General features: G+C 44.5%; 1 protein-coding gene across 3 annotated transcripts in view; it reads right to left on the bottom strand.

The window, feature by feature from the left end:
• The window catches only part of LOC124777989 (protein transport protein Sec31A), a 162,690-nt gene that overhangs the window by 118,939 nt on the left and 29,189 nt on the right, over positions 1-14,562 (bottom strand). For all 3 annotated transcript variants that reach the window (XM_047253557.1, XM_047253556.1, XM_047253555.1), the window contains exons 7-8: positions 7,156-7,258; positions 939-1,100 (exon numbers count right to left, since the gene is read on the bottom strand). In XM_047253557.1, coding sequence (XP_047109513.1) covers positions 939-1,100; positions 7,156-7,258 — 265 coding nt within the window. The remainder of the gene's footprint in view (positions 1-938; positions 1,101-7,155; positions 7,259-14,562) is intronic.

A 14,562-nucleotide genomic window follows, 5' to 3' on the forward strand; every position in this document is an offset into this window, starting at 1 on the left:
AAAGATCCGGCTATGGCATCTACGCCCTTCTGGATAACGAAAGGGTTGACAGAGGAAAAATCCTTTCCGTCTTCAGATCGAGAAACGACGAGGAACTGTGGGGCAGGTGGTAGTACTTTTGTCACTGGTGGCTGGTCATGTTTCCGTTTTTGGGCAGAAGTCGAGAGAGATGGAGTGAAATCCCTTGCGGAGGAATCCCCCATGATTGCCAGCGTCTCCGATGGCGCGCTCCTTCCTTGTGGGGACCCTCTCAGAGGGCACTCCCGCCTTGGGTGAATGTTTACACCTCAGGTCACACCTCCCGAGAAACAGACGGAGGGACCAATCGGCATGGTCAGAAGGTATCAGCTCAGGCGATCACCCCTCCCTGGGCCTGGCCTTTACCAGGGGGTACGTGCGTGCCTTACATGTCTACCCAGCGCGGGGAATTACGCGTTACCCCGTCACCGGCTACGCGTGCGAACGCGTGGGTCGGCCTTCAGGCACGCACAGGGAGGAAGGAAGAAGAGGAAAAAGAAGAGAGAGAGGACAGACTGTCTCAAACGCCGAGGCGGAGACCAGAGAAGGCAGGAAGAAGAAGGCAATGAGAAGGCAAGGAGAAGAAGGCAATGAGAAGAAGACAAGGGAAAGAGTAAGGAAGACAGTGAGGTGGAGAAGAGCAAAGAAAGGAACCAACCAAAGGAAGGAAGAAACGAGAAGTGAAAAAGCAAAATGACCGCAAATAGAGGTCGTGGAACCGTCCGTCTCCGGACGCAGGCACTAACGACCCCCTTGAGGGGGTGGGACTCCTTTTACTCGCCTCTTACGACAAGCAGGAATACCTCGGGCCTATTCTAATCCCCGGACCCGCAGAGGGGGTTTAACTGTGTCAGATGTATTCATTCCCTTTTGAATAAGGTAGGTTCAAATTTGCCTCTACATGAGTAACATTTACTAACCTTGGTGCTGGTTTGCGCTTGCTGTGTACCTCCAGTGAGTGAGTACACACTTACATGTCCATCAAAACTAGAGCTTGCAATTAGTGCCGGATTCCTCGGACACCATGAAACATCAAAGTGCCACTGGTTTGTTGTTGCTATGTCACACACTACCTCACCACTCTGAAAAACCAAGTAAACACAGATTTTGAAGCAGATCTGCTGTATATCAGCAAAGACACATCACTCCTATTACTACTGATAATAATACATTTAGTATCTCATTAAGAATAAATCGAATGGACATATTAGGAGCTGTATAAAAATGGAAAAATTCATACATAAATCCCAATCAATTCCAAAACTGCATAATGATTGCTGACAAGTGGACATGGAGTTTAGTTGAGAAACCAGCTACATGAAATTACACAAGGTCGACTACAGATATTATCAGGAAACAGCAAGATAAATATGAAGGTGAAAGACAGAATATCATAATGTCTGAAAATGCCATTTAGCCTATCCACAAACAGCAGAGAAATGAGCAATGATGATCTAAAAATCTGGATGTAGCAGTTCACAATATTTAGTCTGATGTTAATTTCATTATGTTGCAGTATCAATATGCTGTATAGCACAGATACTAAGGAAACTTACTTGTCATATGTAAAACTCAAAAGAATAATTACTGATATAACCACAGAGAAATTTTCAATAAAATTAAGTTTATTTCAGTCGACACTCGCAAAGTTGTTTAGTGCTTATACTGGTTTCGACTGTCTTACTCACTATCAATAGTCCATAAGTAATGCAGGCTGACAACTGTGCCAAAACATGCTAGCAGTCACCATTTCAATGAGTTACCTACCAGAGGACAATATTCATGGGCTACTAGCCTTTTACTTGCAGCATCAGTTGTGAATGCGAACAGCTCATATATTGTACACATCTCTTCCTCCCCCTTCTCTATCTCCATCTCTTCTTCCCACCTCTTCCTTTTCCATCTGCTCACTACCCCTCTCCATCTCCCAACTGCCTCCTACACCTCCCACTCCTATTCCCTCTACTCTCTGTTTATCTCCTCCTCCCCCTCTCTGAGAATCTTCTTCTTCCCTCTCTTCTCTGTCCATTTACTACTCCATCACCTCTCTTCATCCATCTCTTCTTGCCTCCTCTCTTTGTCCATCACTTCAGCCCACACTCTCTGATCAATCTTCCTCCCCCCCCCCCCTCTCTCTCTCTCTCTCTCTCTCTCTCTCTCTCTCTCTCTGACCATCAACCTCCTCTCCACTTCCTACTCACATCTCATCTGCAACCCCCCCACCCTCCCCTCTCTCTCTGTCCTTCCTGTCCTTCTCATCCCTCTCTCTCTGTCTATTTCCTCTGGCCCCCTCTCTGTCCATCCCACCCTCCTTTACACTCCCCTTGTCCACCTCATCCTCCACCATCTCACACTATACATTTTCTCTCATGCCCTCCATCTCCTGAACCAGACCAATCCATATGGGCACCTATTGCACGACACACTAATATTGCCCACACAGTGTGCCTCTGCCCCCCTCTCTGACAATCTCTTCCTCCCTCCTCTCTCTGTACATCTTCCCCTCCTCCTCCTATCTCTGGCCGCACCCTCCTTGTCCCTATCTCTGTGTATCTCCTCCTTCCCCTTTCTCTGTTACATAATTCTCCTCTCCCGCAATCCATCTCCTCACACTCCCTCTCTTCTCAGCCATACCCAACCGTAATGTGAAACCCCTGCAAAACATTGATATGGTAGGCCAAATATACACCAACACACCTGTTGCACATGGCAGCCTACACATCAGGAGCTTGAAAAATATATTTTCCCCTGCAAATCAGGTCAATACGGCAGGCTGATACTATTCGCACATAAAACACCTGTCGTGCAGGGCAGCATCCATGGTAGTGGCTGAAAAATCATTTATCACCTTTATTTTGATTAAATGGGGCTCCCATGACTAGTGTCAGTAGCCATTCATTTACTTTTCTTTTCAGTTGCCAGTAACTACACATAAACAACAACATGGCTGGAAATTTGTTCTTGGAGCAAAGAAAGTGGATTTTAAAGTGTTACTGGAAATGTATAAACATGAAAGAAGTGCAGAGACAATGGCATTGTCACGTGTAACAATAACGAAATTATGCAACAAATTTGAAAGTGAAGGAAGTATACACAATCTGAAGAAGCAACAGTGTGGCAAAAAAAATAAGTATTGGACAAAACAGTGGCAGGTGCAGCAGTACACACTTTCACAAAATCCCAAAAGTAGTCCATACAGAAAGCTGCTCATGAATCGGGTGTAAGTAAATCAAATGTTGACCACCCTTTCAAGCAAGCAAAGTGCTAACCCTATTTTCCTAAGTTGTTTCATGCAATGAATGAGAACAATGCGAATAGGCATGTCGAGTTTTCTGAATGGTTTGGTCTTAATGAATACCTGACTGATGTCATTGTTTGGTCTGATGAGGTGACATTTAAACTGAATTGAACCATCAATTGCAATAACTGTCTGTGTTGGGCAAGAGAGAATCCCTACATTAACCAAACTGGGTTGTCAATGTGGTGTGGTGTGGTGTGGTGTGGTGTGTCTGTCAGAGAACTTTCAAGGCCATTCTTTTTTTAAGAAATAGTGACAGGTGTAAAGTACCTTACCATGTAGCAGCAACAAATTGTACTTGATGTTCACCAACTGTGCCAAGCTGAGGCAATAATTGGACGACATATTTATTGAGAGTTGGATTGGCCAAGGAGGAAGTGTTGAGTCTCCACCAAGATTTCCCGATCTAATGCTGTTAGACTTCTCTCTGGGGGGAATTCTGAAGGACAACATGTAAGAGACAAAGTAATGTATGCTGGATGAAATAAGAGGTGATTGCGACTGCCTGTGAATTCATCCCAGCACCATGTGTAATACATGTGTGTTGATCTGTACTGCAGTGTTACAGAGCTGCGTTGCTGCCGATGGAGGAAATTTTGAACATATTTAACAGTAAAACATCATCAGTAATACCATGACCATCTATGCGACTTAAAATTTTGTAACTTTTGTTCGAGTTATTAAAGTTCAAACAGTGTAAACCACTTCATGGGTCACTCTGTGGTATACTAGCCTTTTCTCCAAAGCTTTTCCCCCATACACATTTAACACACATATTGTACACATCTCCTCCTCCCCCTCTTTGTGTTCACCGCTTTCTTCTCCATCTTTCTCTCTTTCTCGCCTTCCTGCCTCTATCTATCCATCTCCTCTGGCCCCTCTTCCTCTTCCAAACAATATTCACCTGCCCCTGCATCTCCCCCTCTCCCCTCTATCTGCCATCTCCTCCTATCCCCCCTCTCTGTCCATCCCCTTCTCCCCACTCTATCTACTTCTCCTCCCCCCTCTTGCTGCCCGTTATCTCCTCCATCACCCTCTCTAACCTACACCTCCATCCCTCTCTTTACCCTCCCCTCTTTCCCCTTCTCTTTACCCTCCCCTCTTTCCCCCTCTCTGTCTGTAACCTCCTGCTACCCCTCTCCATATCCACCTCCTCCTCCTCCTCCTCCTCCTCCTCCATCCATCTCAACCCTCCCCAACTATGTCCATCCACACATACAGTCCCTGCAAAACAGGTCAGTAAAACACACTGATACTGCCCCCACAACACACCTACCGTGCAGGGCGGCCTACACACTGTGGGCTGGAGAAACCATTTCTTGCTCCCCTTATTCACAGGTTGCCTTGCAAAGCAGATTGTTATGTCAGGCTGATACTGCTCTTATACAACATTCCTGTTGTGGAAGGCAGCTACATATCAGGGGCTGAAAAAGAATCATTTTTCCCATAACCCTGCTCCCATGGCAGCTAGCCGATTCTAATCCACACAGTGCTGATACTTATGAAGGGTGTTGTTTGCTTGCAAAATTTGACTGAAATCAATCCAGATTTTTGGGAGGAGTTACACACACACACACACACACACACACACACACACACACACACACACCAGATACACTTTGAAAAAACTTTTATGGGTGTTGAAGGGTAGGTTTACTGACAAAAAATTTCAATAATTTGCACCATTTATGACTGACTTTAATTAATTAATTAATTGAAGTTAGCCAACCAATTCATTGAATGCACAAATTCAAGTGGCCCACCAGAGATGGTGTCGCAAAATGAGTTCTTCATTTGGTTTCCTAAAACTAAACAAGATAGCAATACAAAATTTGGACATGGGACAGCAGTAAGAACCAAACCTGAGCCAAAGGCTGAGCAGTCTCATGCAGTATCGTCTACACTACGAGAACAACTGACATTAATTTATCTGGCAAGCTGCTTGAATTTGCATGTGCAGCCACCTGACTGGATGATTTCAATGCTAATTAACCTTGATATATCACATAGGAGTGGAATTATGGACAAAAAACTTTTTTTTCCAGCCCCTGACGTGAGATTTTTAGGGGAAATTTACATGTGTATTGAAAGGATAAGCTAATGGGAAATGGAGATGGTGTATTTGTCACAGTAGACAAGAAATTAAAACACACTGAGGTAGAAATTTAAGCTGTATGTGAGACTGTTTGTGCAAGACTCGGTATCAGGGGTGGGGTGAAATGATAACTGGATCCTCCTATCGTCCACCAGACTCATCTCCTGGCTTGGATGTAAATTCCCCAATCATAATGTAATTATTGGTGGAGACTTTAATCATCCAAATATTAACCGGGAAAATTACCGTTTTGTTAGTGGTGGTGGTGGTGGAGGGGGGGGGGGGGGGGGGGAGGGGCACGATAAGACATCTTGTGAAACATTACTATATGCCTTTCTCTTGAAACAATCGCCAACAGATAGTTATGAACCCCCCTCAACATGGAAATATACTGAACCTAATGGAAACACACACACCTGACCTCTCTGAGGCTGTCCACATCTAAATTGATATCAGGGACCATTACGTGGTTGTGGCAACAATGATTACCAAAGTACGAATGACAACTAAAACAAGCAGAAAGGTATATATTTTGAGTAAACTAGCTAAACGATAAGTCAAACATGATGAGATATCTTTAACAGAATGATCTCCTCAATGCCAACCAGCATGGATTTTGAAAACATCAATCATGTGAACCCCAATTCCCACTTTCCTCGCGACACACTGCAAGCTTTGGATCAAGCAGTCAGGTAGAAGTAGTTTTTCTTTGTTTAAAAAGGGCATTTGACTCAGTAACATACCTACACTTTTTGTCAAAAGCATGATTGTATGTGGTATTAAGTGAAATTTGTGACTGGATCAAGGACTTTTTGGTAGAGAGGATGCAGCATGTAATCTTGGATGGACAGTCATTGTCAGTTGTAGAAATAACTTCGGGGAAGTGTGCTGGGACCCTTGGTGTTCATGTTGTGTTTTAATGACCTCGTTGGAAATAGTAACCTCAGACTGTTGTAGATGATGCAGCTACCTATAATGAAGTAATATCAATGAGTCATCATTGGAATCAGCCCACTCATACAAATACCTTGGTATTTGTAGGTATGTGAAATGGAATGATCACATAGGTTCAATTGTGGGTAAAGCAGGTGGTAGACTTTGGTTTACTGGTATAATACAGGCCAAGTGCAATCAGTTTACAAATGAGATTGCTTACAGATCATACCAAGTAGGACTAATGGGGGATATTGACAGTACACAGGAAAGGGCAGCACCAATCGTCACAGGTTTCTTTCATCCATGAGAGTGAGTCACAGGGACTCTTAAGGAACTGAACTGGAAGAGTTTTGAAGATGGGTGTAAAATATCCCTAGAATGTAACGTAGGTCACATTGACCTCACTAAAAGGTTCCAGAAAATTTAGACTGTAGCTTCGCCCTTGAGACTTAGTGGAAGAGCCAGTGTGACCCTTAGGCTAAAATGTTTGAGGTGCCTACTATAGATGATTGATCAGTATAAGAACAGAAATCACATGGACAACTGCATGCTGATGGAGATTCAAGGAAAGTTTAGGTAGACAGCACGCTATATACATGCAAACTAGTGTCAATGACAACGATGAATGAGAAGAGAAATAACATATTTGCAAACATTTTAAGTGAAAATTATTTACAAAACAATGAGACTTCCTACATATATTATAATTCTAGAACTTCTGTTATTCTGTTTTCTGAAAATTTAACAAATTTCTTTGTACAAGCAGCTAATATACACAAAAAAGCAGCAGCTCAAATGTAATACCTACTGGAAGGGTGCTGTTTGGATTCCAGCACAATATGCGATTGTCTTTGCCGCAGCTAACAAGCAGATCAGGGTCCTGAGCACACCACGCAATTGACAACACTCCTCTGAAAAAGAAAATTACATGCTTATAGTTACTAACATCTACGCATACTGGAAGCCCTCAGCTTCTTAGAAACATTGCAATATGATTCAGAAAGCTAAGCATAAGTGGTTTCTGGAAACTCAGAAGCACTTTCAAAAATGCATAAAAAATAAACAGTTATGACTTACGACTAAAATGAAATTGAAACAATCGGGAGATTTGCTCGAAAGCTAGCAACTTTCTGTCTCTTTGGTGTGTGCCTGTCAATGATAACACTTCTGCTAATCAGTGACCCGCACTCCTAAATTATTTACATTCTGCCAGACCGAAGTCATATTTACTGCACCTCTAGCTTAAATTAGGAAAAATCATCTGATATGGAGATGAAAATAATTAAAGATAAAGATTAAATTCAAATTTTAGTGTACTGGTCATAATCAGGATCAATTCAATATCCCATGTTATACATATTATGATTTTTACAAAATACTGTCACTGTAACTGATCCATGACTGATGTACAAAAAGTTCCCTCCAGGCAAAGAAATCAAGACCGAATTTTTGTTATAATCTCATTGGTCATACAGGTTTCCGGATACCCTGAGGACACACAACCTTCAGCAGGTAAGACCTTGCTTAAATTCAGCAAGTCACTTCACAATCATCGAAAATGAGAGATTAAAAACTGATGTTGAGACACATGTCCTGTACCTGTTGTGCCGAAACGTTACAGGCAAGGGACTTCACCACATCCCGTAAAGCAAATTTTCCTGTTCGTTATATAAACCTCGACACTATGATAAAAAAGTACAAGTAAATTGCTGTAGTTTAATACTGCACTATGTAATAGTCATTCGTTTCAAAGATATTTGCCACATTCCTGCCCTTTCTACATTATGCTGATAATTCTTAGACTGTCCCACTTATAACAACTATCCGTGTGAATATGACAGTTAAGTTTTATGAGGCATTACAAAGTGAACACCATGCCACACCCAAATACACTAGGAATGGTTTTTATTGTGTATAAACCAATAAATGTATATTTCTAATTAAATGGACACTTGTACAACAAATAGTGCTGAAAGTGTCATGTATTTATCAATTGTAATCCAGATAAACAGTGGAGAAATTAGAATTCACTAGTGCACACAAAATAACTTGCCCCTTACCTGAGTTGAAGTCACAGCAGAGGGAGGAAGAAAGATTAGTGTTTAATGTCCTGTTGACATCAAAGTCATTACAGACAGTACAGAAGCTCAGGATAGGAAAGAAAATTGTGCATGCTCAGTCAGAGGAACCATCGCAGCATTTGCCTTCAGCGATTTACGGAAATCAAAGAAAACCTAAATCTGGATGGTCAGATGGTGATTTGAACCGACATCCCCCCGGATGTGCAGCAGAGTAGGGGATCATGTTAGTGTTGGGGTTCCACTGCCATTGCATGCAACAGGGACGGGGCAGTTAAACAGTTGATGCCTATGCACACACGCATATCTTACAGAGCTTCTAATTTACATCTAGCGAGTTGGTTAATGATAGTATTAATAATAACTCAACAAATACAGTTGTCCAAAATCAGCAATCTCTGTCTAGATTACTTTTACCCATAAATCCTCGTTTTGACACCAGCACACATTCAACCAGAGTGATTCTCCTTATTCAGCTAAACTGTTCTGAGGTATTCAGTTTTACTTTGCTAACCAAATCTAACTCTGAAATATGGTAATAGTAACTGTACATTTATTTAAAATGCCCATTAGATGAACATATATAACAGAATGAATTTTAACAATTTATTTTATGTTCATATACACATGAGATAAGGAATAAAAATTTCTCTAGCATAGAAAAAGCATATGTTTTGAAGACATGAAACTAGAAGTTGAGCTCTTCTATTAAAATTGCAATTCTGTAAAAAATGAATTTTATAAAAAGTTTAAACAGAAAAAAGAAAAAGGTTTAAAGATAAAGGTAAAAAGACTTTTTCAAGCCAAGAGTATTTTAGAAACATAAGGAGGGGTGGGAGGGCAGATCAATCAATGCAAAACCAAAGGTCAAATGATGGCCTGAAAATAATAATTTGATGCCCCAGAATTGGGTTGCTTGGGGAAGGAGACCAGACAGCAAGGTCATTGGTCTGATCCCTTAGAGTCATTAAAATGCAAAGGGACTATGGACAAGCATATTCACTTGCTATGGGTGTCACCTCACACTTTCAACAAAAAAAAAAAAGGATGACATAAAGAGGGGTTAGGATCACATTCAGACCTGTAGATGGGTGCTTGACACTTGCAGGGAGACATGAGTGACAGTTTAAAATGTGCTGTCAGCCCAAGGCACCAGATGTCACTTGTCCCACAGCAGACCAAAGTTGTTACAAGCTACCCAATTCGTCTTCCCCATATGGATCACTTTGACCCTCCCTAGAAGGTTCCAGATGCTGCTATTGCAGCTACATAAGCAGAATACCATGCTAGTCCAGGCACTGGTTGGTTGGTTTAAAAGATGGGGGGAAGGGACCAAACTGCAAGATCATCAGTCCCTTGTTCCCATTAAAATAATTACACAATGAAAAGAAGAAAAGAAAGGAGACATACAGCACAATAACAAGAGAAAGGAAGAATGAGAAGTACGACAGAAGGACAACGAACACTACTATGGACAAAAACAGGAAAATAAAACCATAGAGAGAAGCAAGACACAGGTAGAAGGTATAAAAACAAGAGAGCAGATGACTGTGGCAGGCTGACCAAGAAGATAAAAAGGAAATGCCAGCCACTATGGGACACATTAAAACATCCACCCTAAAAGCATTAGAGTGGAGAACACAAAAGGACAAAGGACACACTCTAAAACTTATATAGAAAGATAAAACCCACTGTTGCGTATAAAACGTAAAACTAAATTAGCCGATGAGGCATTGTCAGCTAAAATTAATGGCAACGAGTCCAGTAACTGAAGAGTCCATTGCAGGGCAGCCAAAGAAGGGCAGCCGGGTGCCGCACCGACACTGAGGTGGGTCATCATGGTGCAGGAGGTAGCCGTATGTCACCCAAGCGTACCCAAAGCGGGAGCCGGCAGAGAACCACAGAGTCCCTGCGAGAGGCCCGCACGGAGGATTGCCACACATTCATAGTCTCCTTAATGGCACGCAATTTGTTGTGCATGCTGAGGTTATGCCATTTTGTCTCCCAAAGCCGCAAAACCTCGCGGCGTCGTACTGAATGCAAGTCAGTTGCCGAGAAGCCAATCTCCATAAGCGGTTTCTGCGTAGCCTGTTTGGCCAGCCTGTTGGCAAGTTCATTGCCTGGGATTCCCATGTGACATGGATTCCAGACGAACACCACTGAACAATCGGACCATTCCATGGCATAGATGGACTCCTGGATGGTTGTTATCAAAGGATGATGAGGGTAGCATTGGTCGAGAGCTTGTAGGCTGCTCAAGGAGACAGTACACAGAAGAAATGACTCCCCAGGGCATGAACGGATGTGCTCAAGAGCACGAGATATAGCCACCAGCTCGGCAGTGAAAACATTGCAGCCATCGGGCAAGGAATGCTGTTCAATATGTCCTCCATGGACATACGCGAAGCCAACGTGAGCATCAGCCATCGAGCCATCAGTGTAAACCACTTCGTGGCCTTGGTACTTGTCAAGAATCGAGAGGAAGTGGCAGCGGAGAGCTGCGGGATTAACTGAGTCCTTAGGGCCATGTGAAAGGCTCAGCCAAAGCTGCAGCTTAAATGTACACCATGGAGGTGTACGTGAATGGACCTCAAGTATAGGTGGTAAACGCAAGGATTGCAGTTCAGAAAGAAAGGATTGGACACAAACTGCAATTGGAAACCCTGATCTGGGCCACTGATGCGGGAGATGAACTGCTGTGGTTGGGAAAAGGAGACAGTGATTCAGATGTGCAGGAGAACTACAAATGTGTGCTACATAACTGGCCAGCAGTTGTGCACACCAAACCTGCAATGAAGGCACTCTGGTTCCCACAAGGACACTGGTCACCGAACTCGTCCTAAAAGCTCCTGTCGCTAGGCGAATACCACAGTGGTGCACTGGGTCGAGTAAACGCTACGCTGAGGGCACCGCTGAACCATTACCAGACTCCCATGGTGAAGGTAGGATTGAGCAAGGGCTCTGTAGAGCTGTAGCAGCGTAGAGCGATCTGCACCCCAGTTGGTGTTGCTCAGGCAGCGGAGGGTATTGAGGTGCTGAAAGCACTTCCACTTAAGCTGACAAAGGTGAGGAAGCCAAGTCAATCCAGCGTCGAAAACCAGTCCTAAGAATCGATATGTCTACACTACAGTGAGTGGATCGACATTAAGATAAAGTTCTGGTTCTGGATGAATGGTACAACACCGACAGAAGTGTAGAAGTGCCCAAAACTGGAAACCATGGACTAGAGCCCATGACTGCGCCTTGTGGATGGCTCCCTGTAGGTGCTGCTCAGCAACACCAGTACAGTGGAGCAGTATGAAATGCACAAGTCATATGCATACAGAGAAGGTGAGATGGACAGCCCTACAGCTGCTGCTAGAGCATTAATGGCCACTAAAAAGAGAGAGACACTCAATACAGAGCCCAATGGGACCCCATTCTCCTGGGTATGGGGGGAACTATGGGAGGCACCAACTTGGACACAGGAAGTATAAAGCAACAGGAAATTCTGAATAAAAATCGGGAGTGGGCCTCGGAGACCCCACTTGTATAACGTGGCAAGTATATGGTGTTGCCAGGTCGTATCATATGTTTTTCGTAAATCGAAAAAGACAGCAACCAGGTGTTGGTGTCTGAAAAAGGCTGTGCGGATGGCAGACTCTAGGGACAAAAGATTATCAGTGGTAGAACAACCCTGGTGGAAGCCAGTAGGCCACGTGACTCCAGGACCCAACCCAACAGCCAACACACCATAAGTTCCAGCAGCTTACAGACAACGTTGGTGAGGCTGATGAGCCAATAGCTATCCACATCAAGTGGGTTTTTACCGGGTCTGAGCACCGGAATGATGGTGCTCTCCCAACATTACGATGGAAAGACGCAATCACACCAGATTCGGTTGTAAATGACGAGGAGATGTCGCTTGTAGTCAGATGAGAGATGTTTAATCATCTGACTGTGGATCCGATCTGGTCCAGGAGCTGTGTCGGGGCAATGTGCAAGGGCACTGAGGAGTTCCCACTCTGTACATGGGGCGTTATAGGATTCACTGTGGTGTGTGGTAAATGAGAGAGCTTTCCCTTCCAGTCGCCATTTGAGAGTCCAAAAGGCTGCGGGGTAAATCTCCGACGCAGAGGCTCAAGCATAGTGCCCAGCAAAGTGCTCGGCAATCGCTTTTGCGTCGGTAGATAAAACACCATTTATTTTAACACTGGGGACACCTGTTGGGGTCTGGTACCTGAAAACATGTTTCATCATTGCCCAGACTTGGGAAGGTGACGTATGGCACCCAATGGTCAAGATATATCTTGACCAACACTCCTGCTCCCGTCATTTGATAAGTTGGTGAACGCAAGCACGAAGCTGTTTAAAGGCTATGAGGTGCTTCAGGGAAGGGTGCCGCTTATGCTGCTGAAGAGCTTGCCGATGCTCCTTAATTGCTTCAGCGACTTCTGGCGACCACCAAGGGACAGTCTTCTACCAGAGGCACCTTAAAGAGCGAGGGATCGTGTTTTCTGCCACAGAAACAATTGTTGTAGTCACCTGCTCAACCATCACATCGATGTTCCAGTGTGGAGGAGATTCAACAGTGATAGCAGATGTGAAAGTTTCCTGGTCAACCTTGTTTAAAGCCCATCTCGGCAGGCATCCGTGGGCTTGATGCCGGGGCAGTGACAGGAAGATGGGGAAGTGGTCACTACCACAGAGGTTGTCATGTGCTCTCGAGTGGATAGATGGGAGAAGTCCTGGGCTGCAAATGGATAAATCAATGGCCAAGTAACTACCTCCAGCCACACTGAAACGTATGGTGGCCCCCGTATTCAAGAGGCAGAGGTCGAACTGAGACAGTAAAGTTTCGACATCTGTGCCTCGGCCAGTAAGCATGGTGCCACCCCACAAGGGGTTATGGGTGTTAAAACCTCCCAAAAGTAGGAAAGATTCAGGAAGTTGATCAATCAATGCAGTTGATACATTCAGGGATACTACACCATCTGGAGGAAGATTTACATTGCAGACAGTTATTTACTGCACCATCATTCTGACAGCCACAGCTTCAAGAAGTGTTTGAAGGGGGCACAGGTTCACTACAGGCCGAGTTTAGGACATAAACACAAACTCCACCTGACACTCAATTACAGTCGCTATGGTTCCTGTAGTATCCCTTATAGCCGCGGAAGGCAGGGGTCTGCACTGCCGGGAACCAGGTTTCCTGGAGAGAGTGCAGAAAGCAGTTGTAAAGCTTAACAGTTGCCATAGCTCACCCAGGAGGTGGAAAAAACCACCACAATTCCACTGGAGGACGACATCATCATGAGACTTGGAAGGTATGGAACATTCAATGAGGCAGTTTACACCTCAGGGTCACCTGCTGCCACCGACTTCTTGTCTGAGCAGTTTATATCCATTGTGTTTGAGGGTCCAGCGAGATCTAGGTCCTCAGCGGATGCCAGAATCTCCACCACATCTGCAGACACAGAGCTTGGAAGTAGCGGTGGTGTGGGTGCCACTGTACTTCCCTTGGTCTTGGGGACCTTCTTTTGGATTTCTCTCACAGTTCCTTGGGTTCCCCTGGCTGGGAGGACTTCATTGATTCAGTCTCCAGGACCGAGGATAAGTGTGAAGCTCTGCGACTAGCTGCTTTTGGGCTCTTCAGCCACTGGCGGGTGTCATCTTTCCCACTAGCAGAAACCTGGGAAGGGAGTGACCCAAGGGACCCCTTCCTAGCGAGAGCAGCTAAAGAAGTTGTATGCTTCTAGAGCTTAGAAGTGGGTATGGACGTCGCCGATGGTTGGGGGGATGTTGCTCCTGTAGTAGGTGGTGCAGGAGCAACAGAGAGGGAAGTCCCCCCCCCCCCCCCCCCCCATCAAGGGAGCAGTTGTAGTCTTCTGGCTCTGAGAGGTGACTGGGGTTGGCAGAGCTGATGGGGCTAGAACTGTTTTAGAGGCAGCGTAAGACAATGTCATGCGTACAGGATGTAGACGTTCAAATTTCCTCTTAGCCTCAGTGTAGGTCAGTCAGTCCAGGGTCTTGTACTCCATGATTTTCCTTTCTTTTTGGAGAATCCTGCAGTCTGGCAAGCAAGGCGAATGGTGCTCTCCACAGCTGACACAGATCGGAGGAGGGGCACACGGAATATTGGAATACGATGGGCGTCC

This window comes from Schistocerca piceifrons, chromosome 2 (genome assembly GCF_021461385.2).
Source record: "Schistocerca piceifrons isolate TAMUIC-IGC-003096 chromosome 2, iqSchPice1.1, whole genome shotgun sequence".
NCBI lineage: Eukaryota > Metazoa > Arthropoda > Insecta > Orthoptera > Acrididae > Schistocerca > Schistocerca piceifrons.